The sequence below is a fragment of the Amblyraja radiata genome, chromosome 1 (assembly GCF_010909765.2).
Source record: "Amblyraja radiata isolate CabotCenter1 chromosome 1, sAmbRad1.1.pri, whole genome shotgun sequence".
Classification (NCBI taxonomy): Eukaryota; Metazoa; Chordata; class Chondrichthyes; order Rajiformes; family Rajidae; genus Amblyraja; species Amblyraja radiata.
The window spans coordinates 6,706,986-6,734,628 of NC_045956.1; the positions used below are offsets into that span (position 1 = coordinate 6,706,986).

General features: G+C 43.0%; 1 protein-coding gene across 2 annotated transcripts in view; it reads right to left on the bottom strand.

Annotated features, from left to right (window-relative positions):
- spata5 (spermatogenesis associated 5) overlaps positions 1-27,643 on the bottom strand; it is a 318,711-nt gene that overhangs the window by 67,794 nt on the left and 223,274 nt on the right. For both annotated transcript variants that reach the window (XM_033016169.1, XM_033016231.1), the window contains exon 15: positions 10,581-10,745. In XM_033016169.1, the coding sequence (XP_032872060.1) occupies positions 10,581-10,745 (165 nt within the window). The remainder of the gene's footprint in view (positions 1-10,580; positions 10,746-27,643) is intronic.

The following is a 27,643-nucleotide window of genomic DNA, read 5'->3' on the forward strand; positions in this document are numbered from 1 at the left end:
CCTGTCCCACCTAGGAAACCTGAACGGAAACCTCTGGAGACTTTGCGCCCCACCCAAGGTTTCTGTGCGGTTCCCGGAGGTTTTTGTCAGTCTCCCTACCTGCTTCCACTACCTGCAAACTCCGGCAACCACCTGCAACCTCCGGGAACCGCACGGAAACATTGGGTGGGGCGCAAAGTCTCCAGAGGTTTCCGTTCAGGTTTCCTAAGTGGGACAGGGGCATAAAGCATCACCCACTCCGCGGTGAATCCAATATGTATTTTAAAGCCAACTGTTTAATGACAACATACAGTAGGATCTAAAAGTGTCACACTGTCACTGTCGGGTAGTCATGGTCCTCTAGTCGTGGGGGTGGGGGATTGGGAGGGGGGGGGGGGGGGCTCACAAGTGAAATAGCCTAGGGCCTCTCTTCATCTATATCCGGCCCTGGGAGTAATGAATGAAATATGCAGTGAGATTTATAAAACCTCATTGTTTTTTAGCCAGAATTATTGTCCATCAGTCAATGAGGCCAAATATTACATTAGAGATGAACTGTACTATTGTTGAGTAGGGAAGAACTGCAGATGTTGGTTTACACTGAAGATAGACACAAAATGCTGGAGTAACTCAGCGGGTCAGGCAACATCTCTGGCGAGCACACAGTCCGCCTTGGCCTACATGATCTCCCAGTTTCCAAACACTTTAACTCCCCTTCCCATTTCCATACTGAGCTTTCTGTCCTGGGCCTCCTCCACTGTCAGAGTGAGGCCACACACAAATTGGAGGTACAGCACTTCATATTTCGCTTGGGCAACTTACAACCCAGCAGTATGAATATTGATTTCTATAATTTCAAGTAATCCATTCATTCCCTCACTCTCCATTCCTCCCCACCCTGGTCATCCTGCTAGTTTCACTGTTCGTGTCGCTTCATTATCACCTCTTCCACAGCCAAAAATGGACCATTGTGGGCTCTTTGGCTGTCAGTGCCAGCTCTGATTTGTTCTATAGACAACAGACAAAAGACAATCGACAATAGGTGCAGGAGTGGGCTATTCTGCCCTTCGAACCAGCACCGCCATTCAATGTGATCATGGCTGATCATCCACAATCAGTACCCCCCGTTCCTGCCTTCTCTCCATATCCCCTGACTCAGCTATCCCTAAGAGCTCTATCTAACTCTCTCTTGAAAGCATCCAGAGCACCGGCCTCCACCGTCCTCTGAGGCAGAAATTCCACAGACTCACAACTCTCTGTGTGAAAAAGATTTTCCTCATCTCCGTTCTAAATGGCTTGCCCCTTATTCTTAAACTGTGGCCCCTGGTTCTGGACTCCCCCAACATTGGGAACATGTTTCCTGTCTCTAGCATGTCGAAACCCTTAATAATCTTATATGTTTCAATAAGATACCCTCTCATCCTAAATTCCAGAGTGTACAAGCCCAGCCGCTCCAATCCATCAACATATGGCAGTCCCGCCATCCCAGGAATTAACCTCATGAACCTACGCTGCACTCCCTACCTCCCTACGCTGCACCTTTTCATACCTATAGCTTCCCTTTCTCCTAACTCTCAGACTGAAGAAGTGTCTCGACCCGAAACGTCACCTATTCCTTTTCTCCAGAGATGCTGACGAACCCGCTCAGTTACTCCAGCATATTGTGTCGATCTTTACAATTATGGATGCCACCTCAATGAGTTTTAGCTATAAAGCAATGCTAGCACAATACAACATTCTGCTGAACAGTATTGCCCTGTACACTTAGGAAACCTGAACCGGAAACTTGGAGACGTTTGAGCCCCACCCAGGGTTTCCGTGCGGTTCCAGGAGGTTTTGCAGGTCTCCCTACCTGCTTCACTACTGCAACATCCATCAACCACTGCAACCTCCGGGACCGCACGGAAACCTTGGGTGGGTTGCGCAAAGTTCCAAGTGTTTCGTTCAGGTTTACTAAGTGGGACAGGGGCATATTGGGCTAAGTTCCGGATACTAAAACCTAAAAAAAAGGCCCTCGATACTTCAATTTCATATTCCCCCCCCCCCCCCATAGTTGTCGAAGTGATTTCTGACAAAGATCGAGGAGTATGTCAAGAACTTGGAATAGGTGACAAGGCAGCTTTCTAGCATGGTAGATGAGCTGGTATACACAGGCTGGGTAGTAGACGATAGAACAATGTGATCTCCTGGGTTTAAGAAAAGATTACTATGTTTCACATAATGAGGGTTATAATTACGATTCAGAAAGATGGTCCAATGGACAATCTGTTTCAGATTTACTTTATTTGGATTCTGATGAAAGGTCATTGATTGAAACAGAAAATAGCGCGGAGGAGGACATTCGGCCTCGAGCCAGCACCGCCATTCATTTGATCATGGCTGATCGTCCACTATCAATAACCCGTGCCTGCCTTCTCCCCATATCCCTTGACTCCACATTGATCTGAAATATTAGCTATTTCTCGTTCCATACTTACTGCCTGACCTGATGATTATTATCGATATTTTCTATTTTTACTGTAAAGTAATTGTTATCGGAACCCAGGGCAATATAAAGAAAAACATTCTTGCACAGTGACATCAAATCGGAATGGTTCTGCATGAAATACTCAGAGAAACATGTATAACAGTAATTTTCACAAAAAAATTAAGTGACTATTTGAAATGTAAAAATGTAGAGAAACAACAGCTTGCTCAAAGAACTAGCACAGGATCAACAGATCAAATGAATACTGTTGTGCTGCACTGTTCTATAATTCTATTAAAAAAATCTGATATGCATTTATCCAGTAACTCTTTGCTTATAGTTTATGGAACTGTGATTTCCACTTTTGTAAAGAGCAAAAAATGTGATTTATATCTGTGATATGATAAAATACTAAATACACTTTTTAAATTAAAAAGCCTATCGAAATATTTCTCTCCTTCACAAATAATATGTTTGTTCAAGAAACATAGAAAATAGGTGCAGGAGTAGGCCATTCGGCCCTTCGAGCCTGCACCGCCATTCAATATGATCATGGCTGATCATCCAACTCAGTATCCTGTACTTGCCTTCTCTCCATACCCCCTGATCCCTTTAGCCACAAGGGCCACATCTAACACCCTCTTAAATATAGCCAATGAACTGGCCTCAACTACCTTCTGTGGCAGAGAATTCCAGAGATTCACCACTCTCTGTGTGAAAAATGTTTTTCTCATCTCGGTCCTCAAAGATTTCCCCCTTATCCTTAAACTGTGACCCCTTGTTCTGGACTTCCCCAACATCGGGAACAATCTTCCTGCATCTAGCCTGTCCAACCCCTTAAGAATTTTGTACGTTTCTATAAGATCCCCCCTCAATCTTCTAAATTCTAGCGAGTACAAGCCGAGTCTATCCAGTCTTTCTTCATATGAAAGTCCTGACATCCCAGGAATCAGTCTGGTGAACCTTCTCTGTACTCCCTCTATGGCAACAATGTCTTTCCTCAGATTAGGAGACCAAAACTGTACGCAATACTCCAGGCGTGGTCAATGTTATAAAATTGTACAATTTTATAACATTCACCACGTCACTCAAAATACTCTAACTTCTGAACATCCTATAAATTATTTTGTAAGTTTGGTTATCATTATTACAAACGCTGAGGTCAGCCTGCCAGCAAGTTCTATCTAAAGCAATAAAATGAAAGACCAATTAATCTGATTTTAGTGGTGCGTGACTGAGGAGAGAATGTCAACTAGGAAACTTTGAGAAATTGGTGTTTTTATTTGAATAAAGGCAAGTGATCTTTAAGGTGAACAGGGAAAATTCAAGTTGAAAATCTCAAGGTAGAAATTTGACCACAGTTGTAGGCGTCAAATGTGCAATACGGTATATTGACTTCAATGAAACTGAATTATAAATTTGGAATGTAATGTGCAATCGCTACAAGCGGTATATTGGTATGGCTACTCAGAGCTGCTGCATCACTGCACTAGAGACCAAGGTTCAATGCTGTCCTCAAGTACTATTTGTTTGGAGTTTGCATTTTCTTCCTGTGACTGTGTGGATTTCCTCCAGGTACTTGGGGTTTTTGCCCACAGGGACATGTGGGTTGGTTGGTTTAATTGGCCACTGTAAACTGTTTCTAGTGTGCAGGTGAGTGGTACAATCTGAGAGAGCAGGGAAGAGGTGAAGCGAATGTGGGGAGAATGAAAAACAAAATCATTCATGTAGAATTAGTGTAAACTAGACTAAGTGGGGCCCGTTGGGTCCCAGTCACATGGAAGGCCTGGTCCCCCAGCGCAACCCATTCCCCAATGCAATATTCCACCATGGTGTGGGAGCGGGGGTGGTCTAGGGGAGGGGGATAATGTGGGGGAGCTGGTGTGGGGGGTGTGGTGGTGTGGGGGAGGGGGGGGGTGGTGGGGGAGGTGGGGGGTGTGGTGGTGGGGGGGGGTTGTGGGGAGGTGGGTGTGTGGGGGGGGGGGTGTGGGGGAGGGGGTGTGGGGGAGGACGGTGAGTAAGGTGGCGAAAAAATCATAGCGATATAGGGTACTGTTTTTGCGCAAATTAATTTAAAAAATGCAAACCAGAAGAGGACAAGATGAATTTACTAATAGTATAGATATAGATGGGTAGTTGATGGTCAGAACAAACTTGGTCGGCTGAAGGGTCTGTTTCCATGCTTTATCTCTCTTTCAATCCATGACTAATATGGTGCAACCACCACATGCAAAAGAAGATGCATTCCCAGTCACTCATACAGGACATGGTGCATAATTTCCTCAATACAGCATCAGAGAGTCAGCCGTTTCAAATTGAGAAGTCGAGGTGTGAATATACCAACTGTTCCAACATGATCAAGTGTCCCATTCTAAATACCATTCTACCTTTTTTCTTTCACAGATTGATTTATTTGTTGTACATTTCATAAAGCAAAACTCATCCCTGCTCTCAAAGAAAATAAAGTTAGTGGAAGATTTATTGCCTCAATAAAATCTGAATCCATAATGGATTAAATGAGTTGGATCTTGCAAGACTATAATAAAATTTAACTTGTGGTCTCCACTGCAACAAAGCAATTTTCACATCTGTTATGTATAACATGAATGCTGCAAACCACAAAAAAAAGATAGAAATGAAGAAAATTTGAACAAATATGGAAAAGAATTACCCAATGAGAAAAACAAACTATTCAAATATAACCAAAGTCTGGCCTGTGTATAATTCCTTTATAAAACTAAAGATGTTTCAGATTTTATCAAAGCAATCTGCTTGTTGTTAAAGAGCTCAGAAATAGTTAGTCAGTTGATTAAAAAATTACAAAATTAAATGAAATCAATAGAAAAAATCCAATGCACATTAATTGTGTGAAAATTAGATTATCCTCAAGTTTGAAGAAACCAAATTAATTGATGTTTTGCCGCATAAAGTTACAAATAGCTATAAAAACGGCTCAGTTACAACCGAGTAAGACAAATTATCAACATTTGTTGTGTTGTATTTATGATTGAATAAATATACAAGATAATAAAATATATATTTCAAAAGAGGCAAATAAAGGGGCTGTCCCACTGTATGAGTTTACCCAAGAGCTCTCCCGAGTTTAAAAAATAAATCAAACTCATGGTAAGTACGTAGAATGTACGTAGCGGGTACGTCGGAGCTCGGGACGTTTCTTAGCGGCTCGTAACGCTAACGGCAGGTACTCGGGAAACGCGGTAAGCTTGTGAAGTTTTTTCAACGTGTTGAAAAATGTCCACGAGAGCCCCGAGTACCTACGAGCGGCTATTACCGTAATTCTCCGAGTTCGAATCAGGGGAAACTCGGGAGAACTCTTGAATTACCTCATACAGTGGGGACAGGCCCTTAAGTCAAATTCATTAATCATAAGAGAGAAATTAATGTGAAGATTAAAACATAAAAATCTTCTTTCATGAAAAATGTATCAAAATAGGAATACAGCAATATGTTGATCTTGGAAAGAATACTGTTTGTTATATTCAGCAATATAGACATTGGAAAAGTATGAGAGGGTGGCAGGCTTGCAAGGAACTTCACAAGTATCGAAGTCTGAAGAAGGGTCTCGACCCAAATCGTCACCCATACCTTCTCTCCAGAGATGAAACACAAAATACTCCATCATTTTGTGTCTATCTTTGGTTTAAACCAGCATCTGCAGTTCCTTCCTGCACCTCACAGGTAAGGCGGATACGATACAATACGATAAGATAGAACTTTATTTATCACAGGAGGGAAATTGATCGGTCAACAGTTATAAAATACAAAATACATGAAACATGTGACGAGTGGAAAGGATTGGGGATGTGCAAAGATTGGGGAGGGGGAGGGGGAAGGGGAGGGGAGTCAGTCTACCCCACGGCAGAAGGGGAAGGAGTTGTACAGTTTGATAGCCACAGGGAAGAAGGATCTCCCATGGAGTTCTGTACCGCAACTTGGTGGAACCAGTCTGTTGCTGAACGTACTCCTCAGATTGACCAGTGTGTCATGGTAGGGATGAGCTGCATTGTCCAAGGTGCTCCGTAGTTTGAGGAGCATCCTCCCCTCGAAGACCATCTCCCATGAATCCAACTCTATCGCCAAGTTGGAGCCAACCTTCCTGATGAGTTTGTTAGTCCTAAATGAGCTGATGAGCTGAGAGCTGGATCGGCAGTGGGATTATGGTATTGCCACAGTCATTGAAGTGTGGTTGAGGAAAGAGCAGGATTAGCAGGTTAATGGTTCATGGGATGGATGTCCCTTGCTTGAAAGTATTGGGTGCAAAATGGGGAGGGGGTTTGCACTGCTAATCAGTCAGAGCCTTATGACAGTTCTCAGAGGGGCTGTTCTAAATTACTCAACCAATAATGCTATCTAGGTAGAAATTAGAATAAGTAGGGGGGGGGGGGGGGTCACTTCGATGAGATACAAGCCTCTCAACAACTCCTATCACCCAGATTGTAATTGCTTAACAAACATTCTCAATTTAAGGAGAAAAAAAATATACACAACAAAACACTATTCAAACTAAGAATTCATTGCAACAAATAACATTCTGAAACATTATCTTCTGCTTTTCTCCAGAGATACACCATGCTGAGTATATCCAACATTTCTTGCTGTTACATTGCAGTTGTTCAGGTGACCGAAATTTGCTCTGACAGATTACAGATCCAAAATTTTGAGATAAGGAATAAAGTTTGCTCACACAGAATTTATGCGAAAAAAGTTAATACATCAACACAATTTTTTTTAACATGTGTTTCATGACACGGCTTGATCCTACGGATAAGTGCGATATGGATCGCTTTTTAGGAATGTAACCCCTTCCCCCTGTATTGCAAGGATCACCTGTATTGGTGACAGAATGATAGTACGAATCTGTCTGTACATTTTGGAATGGAGACACCCTTATTTTGCTGTTCACTGCGTCATAGTTTACATTAATTACAGCAAAGTACATGCTTCAAATTAGACTCTCAGAAAAGTGTTGCTTTAAACAAAACTATAAAGCTGTTAGTATCCTCGCAGCTGCAGCCCATCGCATATAAGAAATGACCAGAGTAACATGGCTACGTGCAGTACTGCTTTCCACAACTATGATATAAATTTATAACGAGGAATATCTAGATGTTCCAGTGTTTTTTTCTGATTAAAAAAATGATGTTCTAAACTTGAAGATAACTTTCCTCCCCATCCTCTCTATGCTTCCAGGGCTTTTCTCTGTCTTCTCCATGGATGCTGCCTGACTTGCTGAGTTACTCCAACACTTTGTACCTTTTACCACTGTAGCTGTCTTCTGGAATTCTTAAACCACCGTCCCACGGTACGAGTTCATTCCAAGAGTTCTCTCGATTTTGCCCTGATTCGAACTCGGAGATTTACGGTAATGGACACTCGTCGGTACTCGGGGCTCTCGTGGACATTTTTCAACATGTTGAAAAATCTTCACGATTCTTCCCGTGCTTACCTGCCGTTAGCGAGTCTTCCCGAGTACCTGCCGTTAGCGTTACGAGCCGCTAAGAGACGTCCCTGAGTTCCAACGTACCCATATAACCATATAGCAATTACAGCCATCTCGGCCCTACAAGTCCGTGCCGAACACTTATTTTCCCCTAGTCCCATTTACCTGCACTCAGACCATAACCCTCCATTCCTTTCCCGTCCATATACCTATCCAATTTATTTTTAAATGATAAAATCGAACCTGCCTCCACTGGAAGCTCATTCCACACAGCTACCACTCTCTGAGTAAAGAAGTCCCCCCTCATGTTGCCCTAAACTTCTGTCCCTTAATTCTGAAGTCATGTCCTCTTGTTTGAATCTTCCCTACTCTCAATGGGAAAAGCTTATCCATGTCAACTCTGTCTATCCCTCTCATCATTTTAAAGACCTCTATCAAGTCCCCCTTCTGCGCTCCAAAGAATAAAGATCTAACTTACCCGCTACGTTCATTCTCCGTGCTTACCCCGAGTTTGATTTTTTTTAAACTCGGGAGAGCTCTTGGAATGAAGGTGGGACAGGGCTATTATTATCCCGTGTTCATCAGAAGATTCAATCCTAATTGAAATCACTGCCACTCTGTTCAATGTAATCACATATTCCCACATACAACACACAAAATTACTGTTAAACTCTAGTGCTAACTTGTCAAACAGACCCTTGCTAAATATCCACAGCCTAGGTACAGTATGTGGAAGTAAATTAATACATTCTGTAATGCAAATATGAATCTTGCAGGCAGCAGTGAGGCACTAGTGCTAGTTGCTGACTTTGAAGAAAGCTGCTCACAATGTTTTAACAATCTCTGCAAGGTTTTCTCTGCAGCTGCAGCCTGGTCAGTTCTTACAGATAGCTGGCATCCAGCAAGTGGGTGATAACATCCAAGCTGCCACTGCAGAATTGTCACAGCCAGCAAACCAGGAGGAAGAGAAATGCATTTTTTTTTAAATGTATGATACCGCAGATTCTATCTTAATCTTGTGTGTTCCGCTCTTTATTTAGCAGTCTATAAAACATTGAAAAGGTTGAATAAAAATGACATTATATTGTGTGCTGACCAAAGGTTTACTTTTTTACTTTTTGAGTCTGAAGAAGGGTTTCGGGCCGAAACGTTGCCTATTTCCTTCGCTCCATAGATGCTGCTGCACCCGCTGAGTTTCTCCAGCATTTCTGTGTACCTACTTTTTTATTTTGCACATTGCTGGTGCTAGATCATTAAAAGAACAATATTCAGATCTATTTACCCTTGGAATATGAAGCATGGTCTAGACTTTGCAGTAAAAATGATAGTAAAATTGTCAGTTTGAAATGAACAGCAATTTCAGAATTTCATGCATGCGTAATTTAATGCAGAATTTCTGGAATTTCCTTTTATTGCTTGAAGCTATTGCATTTTTAAAAAGTTTAAAACGAGGGAATTAGAATCCAAATGCATGAAATCTGATAAACAGTAATTTTATAAAATAATTTGGTGGGCAATATTATTATGCATGCCACATAAAAGTGACAGAGGTTGTGTAACAAAGTGGAACATCCACAGGCACCATTACTGCAAGTAAAATGCACAAAGACATCAAGTGATTTGTGTTGATTCCATGGAGGAAGATGACAAACAATAGAGTCTGTGGAGGAGGAATCGCTAACATGAACCAGGATTTCTGCACCAAATTACGCAAGCATGACATTTCGCAGCTGTTGCCAGTTTCATGGGTGTACGATGAAAAACATCGATAGTTTTGCAATCATTATTACTGCAAAGTCTGGGCCACGGTTTATTCTCCCAAGGGTGAATAGATTTGAAGACTGAACTTCTAAACCACTGGCAACCAACAAAGCCAAAAATAAAAAGAAACCTTTGGTCACTACACAATATACTGCAATTGAATTTGGAGAGTTCCCATAGGAACTGGTGCCAACAACAACAAATAACAGTGGAAAATTGTGGTGAGTGGCTCTGCCCTAACTTATCCAAAGACTAATAAAGAGGAGGGATGGCATACATCCAGTAACAGCACTGGGTACTCTTGATGCCAGATTTATAGCCTGTATCAGACACAGTGAATAGCTCCTGTCCTTTCAAATTACTCAGACAACAAACCTTCTGAATAACCTCAAAATCCTACTAGCTGCTGCATCAGTATGATAGTTCACCACCTCAAGTTATCCATCTTCAGAACGTTGCTGAGTTCAATCACCAAATGAATGCCAATTAAATGAAAGGCGTGGAATTCTGCATTCATGATCTTATGCCCACTAGGAATTTGATCGTAACAATTTACATTCATTCGAACCGCAAAAAGAGGCGAAACGTGTGGGAAAATTACCAAGACAGGAGGAAAATGATCAAGACAGGACTGGGATGTAATGCCCCTGTCCCACTTAAGAAACCTGAACGGAAACCTCTGGAGATTTTGCGCCCCACCCAAGGTTTCCGTGCGGTTCCCGGAGGTTGCAGGTGGTTGCCGGAGGTTGCAGGTAGGGAGACTGACAAAAACCTCCGGAAACCGCACGGAAACCTTGGGTGGGGCGCAAAGTCTCCAGAGGTTTCCGTTCAGGTTTCCTAAGTGGGACAGGGGCTTAAGAGTGTCAAATGTGCAAAACACGTGAATTTAAATTTTCACTCAAGAGACTTTACCTCGGCACCAGAGTATTTCTGGGTCTTAGTCACCAGGTGATCCAAACTGATGTCATCACTGGTTGGCATGGAACGGAACTGGAGCTTGAAGATCTCTGCTCGAGTGGCTGAATCAGGCAACGGTACATATATAATGCGGTCAATCCTTCCCGGGCGCATCAAAGCCTGCAAGAAATCACAGAATTATTCAGGCTCCCTCATGCAGCATTGACAGGAGTTTGGCTCCTCTTGTGGCAAATAAAATGCAGTGTGCTTAACTATGTCTCAAAGTTCACATCCTACATTTGAGGAAAATGGGTGAATCCAGCAGTCGTTCTCTAGAATTGGGGGGTGAAAATATGAAGCCATGTTTATTATTGTCATGTGTAGCAAGGTATGTGAGATATTTTTGTTTGTGTACTATCCAGTCAAAGAAAAGACTATATATGATTACAATCAAGCCATCCACAGTGCACCGATAAATGATAAAGAATACAATTAAAGATAGTTTTGGTAGTAATGAGGTAGGTGCAAGGTCAGGACTGCACGCTAGCTGATGAAAGGACATTTCAGTTGCCTGATAATAGCTGGTAACTGCCCCTGAATCAGGAGGTGTGCATTTTCAAACTTCTGTACCCCTTGCCTGATGGGCGAGGGGAGAAGAGGGAAAGACCGGTGTGAGGCTGGTCCTTGATTCTGCTGGTGACCTTGTCAAGGCTACGTAAAGTGTGGAGATGGAGTCAATGGAAAGGAGGTTGGTGTGCGTTATGGTATGGGCAATGTCCACAACTCTCTGAAATTTCTTGCGGTCTTGGATGGAGCTTTTCCTAAACCACGCTCTGATGCACCCGGATAAAATGCTTTCTACGATGCATCTGTAGAAGTTTGTAAGGGTTGTTGGGGACATGTGAATCTTCCTAAGCCTTCTAAGAAAGTAGATGTGTTGGTGTGCTTTCTTGGCCCTCACTTCGATGTGGCTGGTCCAGGCCAAATTGCTGGTGATATTTGTTCCTGGGAACTCGAAGCTTTTGGCCACGTCTCCGTCAATGTATACAAGGATGTGTGTGTGTACTGCTTCACTTCCTGAAGTCAATCACAATCTCCTTTGTCTTGCTGACATTGAGGGAGAGGTTGTTGGCTTGGCTCCAGGTTATAAGGTTCTCATTCTTCTTCCTGTACTCTGCCTCCTCATTATTTGATAGTTGGCCCATTACAGTGGTCTGCAAACTTGTAAATTGAGTTGGACTGGTATTTGGCTGCAAAGCCATGTGTGTATAAGGAGTATAGTAGGGGGCTGAGAATGCACCCTTACAGGGCACCAACGTTGAGGATTATCATAGCAGACGATTGGTTAAAATCCTCACTGATTGTGGTCTGTTGGTCAGGAAGGGGTTGGACAGGCTAGATGCAGGAAGATTATTCCCGATGTTGGGGAAGTCCAGAACTAGGGGTCACAGTTTAAGGATAAGAGGGAAGTCTTTTAGGACCGAGATGAGAAAATCATTTTTTACACAGAGTGGTGAATCTGTGGAATTCTCTGCCACAGAAGGTAGTTGAGGCCAGTTCATTGGCTACATTTAAGAGGGAGTTAGATGTGGCCTTGTGGCTAAAGGGACCAGGGGGTATGGAGGGAAGGCAGGTACAGGATACTGAGTTGGATGATCAACCATGATCATATCGAATGGCGGTGCAGGCTCGAAGGGCCGAATGGCCTACTCCTACACCTATTTTCTAAGTTGCAGAGGCGATAGCTGAGTCCAAGTTCATTGAGTTTGTAGATGAGCTTGGTTGGGATAACGGTATTGAAAGCAGAGCTATAATCTATGAAGAGGAGTCTGACATAGGTGTCCATAACTCCTATTGTCAGGCGCACATGACCTACTCATGCAAAGAGTTTGACTAATCAGGGTTTTGGATTGTAAAATACATTTTCTATGTTCAAAACTGTCTAGGTTTGTTCATAGAGGAAGACACTGGAAAAGAGAAAGACAGAAAGTAGGAAACTATAGACTTGGTAACTTAAAAGTTGTCAAAGGGAAAACATTAGAAGCTATTATTGAAATAACCCACCACCCATAATCCTAGAGATAGCCCGAGGGGTATGAACTCTCACTTTGTGCATCAGCCTTTTATGCCTTCTGAAAATCCAAATACATCACATCTACAGGTTTCACTCTAGTGCTCTGCTTGTTACACCCTCGAAGATCACATCCGGGACTTTAGTGCATGTGAGGAAAGGTGGAAGCCAATAACAAAATGAAGGTCAGATGCCCGTGCATCTGTTGGCTCATTCTATTGCTGGACTCACCAGAGCTTAGTGGTAGAGAGGTGTCACGCTAAACTGAGGGTCCAGATTCAGTTTGCACTCTGTCCTTACTTTAAACCAATGACTAACTAATCCTTTGGAAAAAGATGATCCCTTACTTTACTTTAGTGCTTTTATTTACATTTGCATTATTATTTTTAATTAGATTTAAAAAAAAACAATAAATTAAATTTTATAATTATTTCAATAGACAATAGACAATAGGTGCATCATCCCCAATCCGTACCCCGTTCCTGCCTTCTCCCCATATCCCCTGACTCCACTATTTTTAAGAGCCCTATCTAGCTCCCTCTTGAAAGCATCCAGAGAACCGGCCTCCACCGCCCTCTGAGGCAGAGAATTCCACACTCACCACTCTCTGTGAGAAAAAGTGTTTCCTCGTCTCCGTTCTAAATGGCTTACTCCTTATTCTTAAACTGTGGCCCCTGGTTCTGGACTCCCCCAACATCGGAAACATGTTTCCTGCCTCTAGCGTGTCCAAGCCCTTAACAATCTTATATGTTGGTGGTGGCGGCGCGACTCGTTGCAGCGGCTCCTACAGCCTGTCTGTCTTTTTTTTTTTTTTGTCTAGTTAAATGTAGCGTTTGGTGTTTTTTAAATACTGGTTTTTAAATGTGTATATGTGGGGGGCGGGGGGAGGGGGAAACCGTTTAAAATCTCTTCCCTGTCCGGGAGACCCGACCTTTTCCCTGTCGGGTCTCCGTTGTCGTTGGGGCCTAGCACCGTGGAGCGGCCTCCAACCTGAACGACCTGGGGGCTCGGGAGACTGCGCTGCGGACTACTCACCATCGTGGGGCTGGCCGGCCTCGGAACGTGGGGAGCGGTGGTGACTCGCTGCTGCGACTCGACTCCTGGGGCTCGGAGGCTCCAGCAACGCAGCCGCAGGTCCGGTGGACTGGGACATCAGGAACTCGCAGGTCCGGGGGGAGAGAGAGACCGCTTCCCGGAGCTCCCGCAACGCGACTTCTCCAGCCCGTGTCGCGGGGTTTGGAACGACCCGGAGCGGGGAAGTACATCACCAGGCACGGCTTCGTGGCCGTGGGACATTACAGCGCCCGCCGGGGGCTCCAACTTCGAGACTTCTAGACCGGGAGCGGGGCCGTAAATCGCCCGGCACGGCCTAAAATGGCCGTGGGACTTATCATCACCCGCCTGGGGCTTGGACATCGGGAGAGACATGGAGAGCAGGGGAGAGAAAAGACTTTTGCCTTCCATCACAGTGATGGATGTTTGTGTGAACTTAATTGTGTGTATGTCTGTAGGACATTGTTTTTGTTTGTATGGCTGTGGAAACAAAATTTCGTTTGAGTCTCACTGGGGCTCAAATGACAATAAATTGTATTGTATTGTATTGTATTGTTTCAATGAGATTACCTCTCATCCTTCTAAACTCCAGAGTGTACAAGCCAGCTGCTCCATTCTCTCAGCATATGACAGTCCCGCCATCCCAGGAATTAACCTTGTAAACCTACGCTGCACTCCCTCAATAGCAAGAATGTCCTTCCTCAAATTAGGGGACCAAAACTGCACACAATACTCCAGGTGTGGTCTCACTAGGGCTCTGTACAACTGCAGAAGGACCTCTTTGCTCCTATATTCGATTCCTCTTGTTATAAAGGCCAACATGCCATTCGCTTTCTTCACTGCCTGCTGTACCCGCATGCTTACTTTCATAGACTGATGTACAAGGACCCCCAGATCCCGTTGTACTTCCCCTTTTCCCAACTTGACGCCATTTAGATAGTAATCTATGTACAAATGTACAGAATGTACAGATAGTAATCTGTACATCCATTTCAATATTTTTGAGTAGTTTTTAAAATATCCCAATCAGATACAGTGAAAAAGAGTAAAACACAAAATGCTGGACATTTCCACAAAGATGTTGCCTGACCTGCTGAGCTATTCAAGCGCTTTGTTTTTTATTTTAAAAGATCATGATAGCAGGACCCCAAAAAAGGAGAGGCGAGAACTGTGGGTGGCAAGCTGGACTATAGTTTTCAGCAGAGAAATGGACAAAAGGGGAAGATTAAGTTTATTAAATTGCCGATGCATGAATATATGAAATAAAAATCAACAAATAAAATTCAACAATTATCAATGGAGAGAGAAATGGTTAACATTTCAGACTGGTGACCTTTCAATACTTTTTTGTTTGGTTAGTCGAGGCAATGTTACAGATAAAATAAAACACAACGTGCTGGAGTAACTCAGCGGGTCAGGCAGCATCTCTGGAGAAACATAGATAGGTGACCTTTCAAGTTGGGACCCTTCTTCAGGCTTTTACAGAAAAAACAACTGCTCTTAGTAATGGTACAAATTTGATTTTAATTCAGTTTTTTGGTTAAGAAAAATGATGCCAAGACTGCATCCTGTCTGGTCTGTTTCCAGAGACATAGAATCAGTATTGGGGAATAATATTTTTGTGAGGGGACTAAAACTGATGGCCACAGTCATTCCTATACTTCATTGCATAAAATATCAATTGTTAAAAATGGTCTAACAACATAGAGATAGAGATAGCTGTGAGCTGCAGCTGGATTTAGTGCCACACATTGTCTAGCTGTGGATATGAAATCTCCTGCCCCCGCAAAGAAATGAGTGAACTAGATGTATTTTCTCAACAATCCAGCAGGTTGAGATTAATTATTGCTGACGGTGACCTTATATTCATTTTTGCCACAAGGCAAAGGCAACTTGAATACATGCCTCTAATGCTGCTATACCCACGTAGTCATAGGGAAAACAGATGGGACTTGGGGCGTCGAGGGATATGACGGCCCATTTCAGTAATTACGGAGTTTAACGATCAGGGAGTAGTCTGCAAGGATGGAGGGGTCAAGTTGGAAATATCAGGATTGAGAGGGGTGGTGAAAGGAAGAAGAGATGGATCTCTTTGTCAGAGGAATTTGGAGAGGCCATAACAAGGGGCAAGTTCAGGACTTAGACAGGGGAAATCTTTGAGGAAATCTCTCACTTTGCAGAGTATTGTGATTGAATCTTATTTGTTTACTGTTTAAGAAGGAACTGCAAATACTGGAAAATCGAAGGTACACAAAAATGCTGGAGAAACAAAAAATCCCCAGTTTATTAAATGTGACAAGTGTCTGAAGAAGGGTTTCGGTCCAAAACGTTGCCTATTCCCTTCGTTCCATAGATGCTGCTGCACCCGCTGAGTTTCTCCAGAATTTTTGTCTACCTTATTTGTTTACTAATTCATGTTAATATTACCGAAAAATGATCTTTCTCATTTTATCTAATCTTTACCGGATAAACTGGAAATATTTAGGGCAAGCATAATAATACCATCTCCGGCACCATCAAATTACAGAAATCTTAAACAAGGTAACATATAAAGGTGACCCCCCACCCCCTTGATAATGGCCATTTGAGTTACAGAAACTCTCCCTCATAGAATTTACAAATCACTACCCAAAAATTAGAACTACAATATAAAATTCACTCTTGTGGAATGCATGTAAAAAGTAAATCGATTTGGATAATTTAAATGAATAAATAAAATAAATAATAATTTTTTTTTAAATTCCAAGTTGTGTTTCTTGATGCATGAACAGACGTTGCAATACAAGTACCATTTATATCATTCTAATGGAGCTTCACAAGCAAAACGCTAATACACCAACATTTAAAATGTGGATCAGTAATATGTTGGACACAGCACACTTGGAAGAAATGAGACTCCACCTAATAGACAAACAAGACCAATTCTTAATGAGTTGGTCTCCATTTATTGATTTCTTGGAGTCATGCGGTGCAACAGTATCGTAAAAATTAAAAGTTTCAGGTAAGGGTGAAAGACGATCTAGAATATAAAAAAAATCATCTCCTTGTGGCGATTGGATAAGCTCCTGTTTTCTTTTCTTACTTATTTATTTTCTTGACTATCTCTTGTTTCCTCTTTTTACTCACGCACACTCTTTACTACCTCTTTTGTTTTCTTACTTTTCTCTTTAAAAAAAAAAAAAGGAAGTTGTACAGAGAATGTAATGTGTTGACATAATTTTCGGAATCTGTATAAATGTACCACTGTATTGTACTTCTAATAAATAAAATAAACAAATGAAGCTTCGCAAAGGGAAAGAGAGGCAGAGTCTTATTTATTAGCCTCTTGCAATGTGCTGTCTGTCCTCTCAGGGCTACCTTCATTTCCTCACAGCAATGATTGGTAAAATGCCAAAACTGCACATGCATTCAAAGTTTATTCCCCGTACACAGACCACGGAAACCTGCCATGTATTCCATGGTTTATAAATAGATTCAGGAAAGTAATTTCACCCTTTTAAAAGAAATTTAGCGGCGGTTAAATACAAATCCTGTTTGTGTGATTTATTAACATTTTCAAACAAAAAATCTCCAGTTTATTAAATGTGACAAGTGTTCAAATTGATCTTAAAGTACAAGTAGCTGTTGCTGGAAAAATGAATCCACTGTTTCTCAGGGTCAACTGTTCCAAATTTCTTGAAATGTTTTTCTACCCTAACCTTCCGCATTGACAAATGTAAACCAAATAGTTCAGATTAGAAAATAATGTGATTTTTCACATAGCATTGGGTAGTTCGTCATGCTGAAATATCTATTTAATATCATGGCTGCATGTTGTGAAAAGGTAAAACATTTAAATATCCTGCAAAAAAAGACACAAAGTGCTAGACTAATTAATCTCTGGAGAACATGGACAGGTGACATAGAAACATAGAAAATAGGTGCAGGAGTAGGCCATTCGGCCCTTCGAGCCTGCACCGCCATTCAATATGATCATGGCTGAACATCCCCAATCAGTATCCCGTACCTGCCTTCTCTCCATACCCCCTGATCCCCTTAGCCACAAGGGTCACATCTAACTCCCTCTTAAATATAGCCAATGAACTGGCCTCAACTACCTTCTGTGGCAGAGAATTCCACAGATTCACCACTCTCTGTGTGAAAAATGTTTTTCTCATCTCGGTCCTAAAAAACTTCCCCCTTATCCTTAAACTGTGACCCCTTGTTCTGGACTTCCCCAACATCGGGAACAATCTTCCTGCATCTAGCCTGTCCAACCCCTTAAGAATTTTGTAAGTTTCTATACGATCCCCGCTCAATCTTCTAAATTCTAGCAAGTACAAGCCGAGTCTATCCAGTCTTTCTTCATACGAAAGTCCTGACATCCCAGGAATCAGTCTGGTGAACCTTCTCTGTACTTCCTCTATGGCAAGAATGTATTTCCTTAGATTAGGAGACCAAAACTGTACGCAATACTCCAGGTGTGGTCTCACCAAGGCCCTGTACAACTGCAGTAGAACCTCCCTGCTCCTATACTCAAATCCTTTTGCCATGAATGCTAACATACCATTCGCTTTCTTCACTGCCTGCTGCACCTGCATGCCTACTATCAATGACTGGTGTACCATGACACGCAGGTCTCGGTGCATCTCCCCTTTTCCTTGTGACGTTTCAGGTCAGGGCCCATTTCAGGCCAGGACCTTCGTTAGACTGATTGTAGTGCGGGGATTGGAGGAGAGGGAAAAGTGGAAGAGATGTGGAGGCAGGACAAAGTCTGGCAAGTGATAGGTGGATACAGGCGAGGGGGGAATGTTGATTGCTCGATGATTGGACAAAGGCCAAAGATGAAAAGACAAAAGGGGTCAGAAAAGGATAGAAGAGGCACACATTACTAAGCCAGAGGAAGAAGTACGGATGGTATGAGGCAGATAAGGTGGTGCTAATGGGAGCTAATCCAGGTGGAGCACAGGGAAGAGGGGGGAATTAACACTATCCTACACACACTATGGACAATTTAAACGGATACCAAGCCTATTTACCCACAAAACTGTTTGTCTTTGGGGTGTGGGAGGAAACCGAAGTTCTCGGAGAAATCACGCACGTGCACAGGGAGAACGTACAAGCTCCGTTTAGACAACACCTATAGGCGGGATCGAGCACAGGTCTCCGGTGTTCAAAGCACTGTTATGCCCCTGTCCCACTTAGAAACCTGAACGGAAACCTCTGGAGACTTTGTGCCCCACCCAAGGTTTCCGTGCGGTTCCCGGAGGTTTTTGTCAGTCTCCCTCCCTGCTTCCACTACCTGCAACCTCCGGCAACCACCTGCAATCTCCGGGAACCGCACGGAAACCTTAGGTGGGGCGCAAAGTCTCCAGAGGTTTCCGTTCAGGTTTCCTAAGTGGGACAGGGGCATAAGCCAGCAACTCTACCGCTGCGCCACCGTGCCGCCCTGGGAAGGGATGTTGTTGATTTTTTTTTTCCTTGAAACTGCACAAAGGTTTTTTTCAGTATTTATTTTGAACATTAGCAATGCCAGAATTTTAACCATCTTCAATGAAGAAGCAGTTGGTCACCTGAACCGTACCATGACATTAGTTAAATGTGCAGTTCATAAACTAGTGGGACAACATAAACATCTAGATGGTCCAGCAAATTTCAATCTACCTATGTAAAAAACGTGCACAGCCAGGTACATTTCAGGTGCTGCCACATCGGATTATTGGCTCATGTACAGCAAGCCAAAGTGAAACACACCCAACATCACATGATCTTCAGGAAAAAGCCACAATCCTGAGAGTTTACCTTGTCAGAACAGGGATAACAGGAGTGAGCATTTGTGGATTAAACCCTGAAATGAGGCACATCTGGTATTGAATCAACAGAGTCAGCAGTATCCTGCAGGCTGCTGCCTCTATTAGGAGTGCAGGTTTGAAATATTTTCAGCAAAGTAGATCTGCCTAGACCAGCTCTTAAAGGGGAGTTACCGTCCTGTGCAAATCTGTTTTTTTTTAAACTGAACAACTGCAGAACTCATTCAGCGCCCAGAAGAATTTTTTTCTCTCCTCCTCCAGGCAAAGTACAGCCATCCATCACTTAACAGACTTACTTCCTGTTTTGAAGCAGTTGGGGAGGTATGACTTCCAACCTAAATACTTGGCTTGGCAGCCTGCTCTAGTGTTGATGGACGCTTTTATAACCACTTCATTCCACCTGAATTTTGGTGGAGTACAGGAGGGGAAGAGCGGACAACAGAAACAGCTGCAGGAAAAGGCTCGCTGAAGTCTGCCAGCTGTGACTAATAATAGTTTGTGAAGTCCACACCAGATTGCTCCCTTAAAAACAATGAACTTAAAAATGCATTTAAAAAAAAATGTCCTGCACAGTTTAAAACCTACCAAGTTGTGGCATCACAATGTTATAGCCCTGTCCCACTATGCGAGTTCATTCCAAGAGCTCTCCCGAGTTAAAAAAAAATCAAACTCGTGGTAAGTACGGAGAATGAACGTAGCGGGTACGTCGGAGCTCGGGGACGTTTCTTAGCGCTAACGGCAGGTACTCGGGAAGACTCGCTAACGGCAGGTAAGCATGGGAAGACATGTGAAGATTTTTCAACAAGATGAAAAATGTCCACGAGAGCCCCGAGTACCGACGAGCGGCCATTACTGTAAATCTCCGGGTTCGAATCAGGGCAAACGCGGGAGAAACTGAAATGAACTCGTACCGTGGGACAGGGCTTTAAGCCTGCAACTAAGTGTGATGACTTTGATTGCTAAATTGATAATAGGAGTTCAGAGTTTCTACGAATAAGAACAAAGAAAACTTATTGGAGATGCTGAAGAAAATGGGAAAAGGTGAAAGGAACAAAAAGCAGGGTGGAAACAAAATGATTCATTGGTTCAAATCATTTTCACATGAGGATGCCAGCAGTTTTAATTCCCCAGATTGTGCAAGGAAACCTTGGTGAAACTGTCAGACCATGTTGCTGTAATTCTGTGTCACTGACACCAACTTCCACACTTTTGTGAATATGTGTGGAATATTCACACATACAGTGCCCTCCTTAATGTTTGGGACAAAGACCCATCATTTATTTATTTGCCTCTGTACTCCACATTTTGAGATTTGTAATAGAAAAAAAAATCACATGTGGTTAAAGTGCACATTGTCAGCTTTTAATAAAGGCCATTTTTATACATTTTGGTTTCACCATGTAGAAATTACAGCTGTGTTTATACATAATGCCCCCCCCCCCCCCCATTTCAGGGCACCATAATGTTTGGGACACAGCAATGTCATGTAAATGAAAGTAGTTATGTTTAGTATTTTGTTGCATATCCTTTGCATACGATGACTGCTTGCAGTCTGCGATTCATGGACATCACCAGTTGCTGGGTGTCTTCTCTGGTGATGCTCTGCCAACCAACCCTGTATTGCAGCCATCTTTAGCTTATGCTTGAGATAGGTCAGCCATGAGAGAATGGCGGAGCAGATGGGCTGAATGGCCTAATTCTGCTCCTATTACTTATGACCTTATGACAGGCTCTCGAACAACACGTTTGTGGGCCTGCCATTCTCTGGCCATTGACCATGCCTTTACTGACTTCAATTTCCATGTAGTTTGGATGAAAGATGATACACGTCACCACACAGGCTGTTGTTATTCAGCAATCTTCCCAGCAGCTTCCACAAATGGCTGCAGCTGCCAGATATCTGCGTGTCTACAAACACATGCACAAAAATGTGGGACATTGCTGTTGCTTCCACAGAGTAATGTTAGCATACTCTTGACTATTTCACCAACGTTTCATTGTAAATGCAGGTTATTTTTGCTTGCCGAGCTTAGAAGTGACCAAGACTGCTCATCACTGACTGAAAATTCTATGCCACAGCCTAACAGAAATCTCTCATTTACCTTCAAAGGTGTAATGGACGAAGGCCTCTTAAGTGTAAAACATGCTTCATCTGATAATGTGGTGAAATTCTGAACAAGGTATCATTCAAACATGAAAAAAAACAGGGCTAATGAGGTACAGTCTTTTTACACAGCAGATCATGCCTTACTAACTTGATCACGTTTTTTGAGGAGGTGATGAGGGTGATCGATGAGGGTAGGGCAACGGATGCTGTTTACATAGGTTTTAGTAACGCATTTGATAAATTCTCCCATGGAAGACTGATACAAAAGATTAAGATGCACGAATTTTCACAGTGAGTTGGTTGCATAGATTCACAACAGGCTCACTGATACAAGTTGTATACAAGTAACAAGTTAGATCCAAGTAACGGTGGAAAGACATTATTCAGTCTGGAGGCCTGTGAGTGGATGAGTTCCACGGGGATATGTGCTGGCACCTCCGTTTCTTGTCTATATTACTAAAACTCTGATCTTGACTGCTTTTGGTTCGCTGTGGTGTGATTTCTGAGAGAACGCCGCCACCTACGACCGTCATTTTTGGCCACCTCACGGAGAGCCCCCCTCCGCCTTACGGGACCGGAGGATTTTTCCCATCGATGAAAAATCAGAGAGATATTAATGTTTTTTTTTAAATTGCCATTCTCTCTGCTGCACCTGCGGGTGGGAGGGGGGAGGGACTATAAAACCCGGAAGTGGTGTGCCTCACTCAGTCTCTGAAAGATGGAGAAAGCCAGAGGGTCACGTCTCTCTGAGCTGTGAACAACACTGAACAGATGTCTACTCAACTGTTAGTGCCCTAAATGTGGTTCTAAAATGCTTGCAAAAATTGCCTATTTTTTCTAAAATGGTTGCAAAAATGGTCTCTATTAGGTCTAAAATGCTTTCAAAAAGTGTCTTTTTTGGTTCTAAAATGGTTGCAAAAAGTGTCTATTGGTTCTAAAAGGCTTGCAAAAAGTGTCTCTATTGGTTCCAAAATGCTTGCTAAAAGTGTATTTTTTGGTTCTAAAATGGTTGCGCAAAGTGTCTATTGGTTCTAACATGCTTGCACAAAGTGTCTTTTTTGGTTCTAAAATGGTTGCAAAAAGTGTCTATTGGTTCTAAAATGGTTGCAAAAAGTGTCTATTGGTTCTAAAATGCATGCAAAAGTGTCTATTGGTTCTAAAATGGTTGCAAAAAGTGTCTATTGCTTCTAAAATGCTAGAAAAAAGTGTCTATTGGTTCTAAAATGCTTGCAAAAAGTATCAATTGGTTCTAAAATGCTTGCAAAAAGTGTTTATTGGTTCTAATATGCTTGCAAAAAGTGTCTATTGGTTCTAAAATGCTTGCAGAAAGTGTCTATTGGTTCTAAAATGCTTGCAAAAAGTGTTTATTGGTTCTAATATGCTTGCAAAAAGTGTCTATTGTTTCTGCACTCTGCCTGCATTCTGCTTGGAGTGCTGTGAGGTTGGACTTGCTGCCTACACTCTGCTTGGAGTGCTATGAGGTTGGACTTGCGGCCTGCACTCCATGATGACTTTTGAGGTAAATTCTCAGATTTTCTGTGTTAAAATTTGACCGCTTAATCTCTCTATATTAAAATTGTATTTTTTTATATCAAAAGCAGATTGTTATCAAGAGGCAGTGAGCAGCAGAACACAGCAAGAGACAAAACAAAAAATAACTTAATAAATCTCATCTTTACCATTTGAATTGTTGTTATATTTCAGCATTCACATTTTAAACTTTAATAAATCCTTTTTCCACTTGCCATGCCTGTGTGCTCTTCATCACAATAGTAACCTAATAGGCAGGAATGGTTGCGCTGTTGGAGAGCCACTAAGAGTGCATGGGGGGGAGGTTGAGGGGAGATGGACCAGCCATGAGTAAGTGAAAAGCCTGCCCACCACCCATGACTTAGTGAACTGCCAGCCCACCAGCCATGACTTACTGAACTGCAAGTCTAAAAATCCATTCAGTCCACAATGTCCATACCAGTCCCTTCAGCGCACAACAGCCTGGGTGACTGAGCTGCCCGTCCAGAGTGACTGAGCTGCCAGCCCAAGAATCCATTTGACCCACAATGTCCATACTAGCCCTCTGGAAACCAGTCCCTTTGACCCACAGCACACATACTAGCGCTCCAGAAATCCCCCCCCCACTGGCCAGCAATATTGGAATTGGTGCAGAGGCGGAATATTGGTGGACCAGCCCTCCCGTGTAAAGCTGGGACCCAGCGGGTCCCACTTAGTCTATGATATATAAAAATGACTTGGGCATCAATGTAGATGGGTTGGTGTCCCACTTAAGAAACCTGAACAGAAACTTCTGGAGACTTTGCGCCCCACCCAAGGTCTCCGTGCGGTTCCCGGAGGTTGCAGGTGGTTGCCGGAGGTTTGAGGTAGTGGAAGCAGGTAGGGAGACTGACAAAAACCTCCGGGAACCTCCGAGAACCGCACGGAAACCTTGGGTGGTGCGCAAAGTCTCCAGAGGTTTCTGTTCAGGTTTCCTAAGAGGGACAGGGGCAGATGACACCAAGATTGCTGGTGCCATAAACTGTGAGGAGGACGGCTGCCAAAGGCATATTAATCAGCTACAGAAATGGGTGGAGAAATGGGTCATTGAGTTTATGAGTCAAAATGTTGTGATGTAGCTTAATAGGAGTTTAGTTAGGCGGCATTGGGAGCACTGTGTGCAGTTCTGGTCTCCCCATTACCATGTAACCATACATCACTGGATGGAAGGGAGTGGGTAGAGATAAGATAGCTGATGGATTGACAGTCAGGGGTCAGGCAACCAAAGGAATGAACATTAAAGAATAGAGCTAGTGATCGATTAATAGAAGGAGAGAGCTGACAGGAGAAATGGGTTCAGCCGACAGGTGGGTTGAGATGGCGGTGGCCATCAGCTGTTTCACTTCAGCACTTAAGAGTGTCTTACATAGAGTCATACAGCATGGAAACAGGCCCTTCGGCCCAACTTGCCCAAGCAACCAACTTTGTACACCTCCATAAGATCACACTTGCACTAATCTCACCTGCCTGTGTTTGACCCATATCCCTCTAATCCTATCCTATCCATGTACCTGTCTAAATGCTTCCTAAACATTGCGATGGTATCTGCCTCAACTATCTCCTCTGGCACTCGTTCCATACACCCACGACCTTTTGTATAAAAAAGTTACCCTTCAGGTTTCTGTTAAATCTATCCCCCCTCACCTTAAACTTATGTCCTCTGGTTCTCAATTGTCCTACTCAGGGCAAAGTACTATGTGCCTTTACCCAATCTATTCCTCTCATGATTTTGTACACCTCCATAAGATCACTCTTCATCCTCCTGTGCTCCAAGCAATAAAGTCCTGACCTGCTCAACCTCCCCCTATAGTTCAGGCCCTCGAGTCCTGACACCATCCACGTAAATCTTACCTGCACCCATTTCAGATTGACATCTTTCCTGTAACATGGTGACCAAAACTGAACACAATACTCTAAATGTGGTCTCACCAAAGTCTTATGGAACTGCAGCATGACCTCTCAACTTCTATACTAAATATACTGACTGAATCGAATATAGGAGCAAAGAGATCCTTCTGCAGTTGTACAGAGCCCTAGTGAGACCACACCTGGAGTATTGTGTGCAGTTTTGGTCCCCTAATTTGAGGAGGGCTTTTCTTGCTATTGAGGGAGTGCAGCGTAGGTTTACAAGGTTAATTCCCGGGATGGCGGGACTGTCATATGCTGAGAGAATGGAGCAGCTGGACTTGTACACTCTGGAGTTTAGAAGGATGAGAGGGTATCGCATTGAAACATATAAGATTGTTAAGGGCTTGGACACGCTAGAGGCAGGAAACATGTTCCCGATGTTGGGAGAGTCCAGAACCAGGGGCCACAGTTTAAGAATAAGGAGTAAGCCATTTAGAACGGAGACAAGGAAACACTTTTTCTCACAGAGGGTGGTGAGTCTGTGGAATTTTCTGCCTCAGAGGGCGGTGGAGGCAGGTTCTCTGGATGCTTTCAAGAGAGAGCTAGATAGGGCTCTTAAAAATAGCGGAGTTAGGGGATATGGGGAGAAGGCAGGAACAGGGTACTGATTGGGGATGATCAGCCTTGATCACATTGAATGGCGATGCTGGCTCGAACGGCCAAATGGCCTACTCCTGCACCTATTGTCTATTGGCGAATATCCTCTTGCGTAAATTTGGTGCATGTGCAGATGTGGTGAAGATGTCGCTATTTAGAGCATACTGCACACCACTCTACACTGCGCACCTGTGGTCGAACTATGGAAAGACAAGTATGCAGAGACTAAAGGTGGCATATAACGATGCCATGAGAACACTGCTAAGGAAACCTAGATGGTGTAGTGCCAGTAATATGTTTGTGGCTGCAGGAGTCAGTACTTTAGAAGCTATCCTAAGACATCACATGTATAAATTCATTTGCAGGATAAATGACTAAAAATGTGCTTATTGTGGCCTTGACAAACATAAGGGTTAGCACTACACGCTACGAATCCCAGTTGTGGAGACACTGGTATCATTGTCTCGTTGTTGATCATTCTTTTAATCTGGATTTTTAACTTAAGTATTGTGTTTAAAAAATATATAAATTATGATGTTTTTATAAGTGATATACCAAGATTTTATATATATTTATGATATTTGATATGCAATGCATTTTTAATGTAATGTTGCCCCTTGTCTGGACCTTGAGTCCATAATAAAGTATATTATTATTATTATTATTATTGTCTATTGCTGCAGGCTGATGTGCAGAAAGCCTCTTTGACCACCCTACCAACCTGTGATGCCACTTTCAAGGAAGTGGAGATTATAACCAGGATGAGGTGGGAGTGGGACTTCCAGAGATTGAAAATGCATGTGTCCAGCATTTTACTTTTAAAAGCGTGCAATTTGAGGCCTTTATAGAGAAAATATCTGCTCTTAGCAATGGGACAAATTTGATTTGAATTCATTTTATGGTAAAACAGTCTGCATCCACTTTGGCCTGCCTCAAGACAGTTTCCTTGCTTGATTCCAGAACCTGGGACCTGCTCAGGCATACAAAAGTGCTGGAGAAACTCAGCGGGTGAGGCAGCATCTATGGAGCGAAGGAAATAGGCAACGTTTCGGGCCGAAACCCTTCTTCCAGCTCCAGTTCCCTACCTCCCAGTACGGACCCAAGCCGGACTATCGATACCGCATCTACCGCATGGCAGCTATCTACCGCCATACACAACAATTCTCCCACCGGGCACTGAGATCGACTCTGGCTGCGGTGTGCCGGCACCAGCAGGACCTCGCATTGATTCTCCCGAAACTTCGGGCCTCAGTCAACCAGACCTGCAATGGACCCCAACTATACTTCATCCGCCGGAAGATCCACGTCTTCAATCAACGATTCCTGGCCCACCTTAACTCCACCAAGGAAAAGGAAGAAGGTTTTCGGCCCGAAACGTTGCCTATTTTTTTCGCTCCATAAATGCTGCTGCACCCGCTGAGTTTCTCCAGCACTTTTGTATGCCTTCGATTTTCCAGCATCTGCAGTTCCTTCTTAAACACCTGCTCAGGCATGACTCCTTTAATGAATGTCATAGACGGCCTTTCAAGCGCTATGAGGACCTACTTGTGCACAAGTTACCTGTGCTACCTGTAGCCACGCACTCACATTTAAAAGACAGGACTATTTTCCAGACATGCATTGCACAAATTGCACCTTATATCTGATTTTCTATTAAAATGAAGTCACGCTGTGCATGTTAATTGTGGCTTATGATCTAATTTTAAGTCAAGACTCTGCTTCGAAAAACTACGTTAGCTATGACTTTTTAATAATCTGGACCTTTTATGTTGATAACACATTTGCCCTCATGGAAGCAACAAAAAACTGCTTTTTGCTTCAGAATTTTGATGACGTGCAGGTTAGGATGAAGAATTGTTTAGAGAGAATTCAACTCTCATCTTCACAATTAAAGGAAAAAGCAAGAGGCTATTGCATGTCAAATGAGGAGAATATAATACTGTGTTGTGTGAGGGAAGTGACTGGGAAACACTGTTTCATTTCACTGGATACACTCAGTCACTTT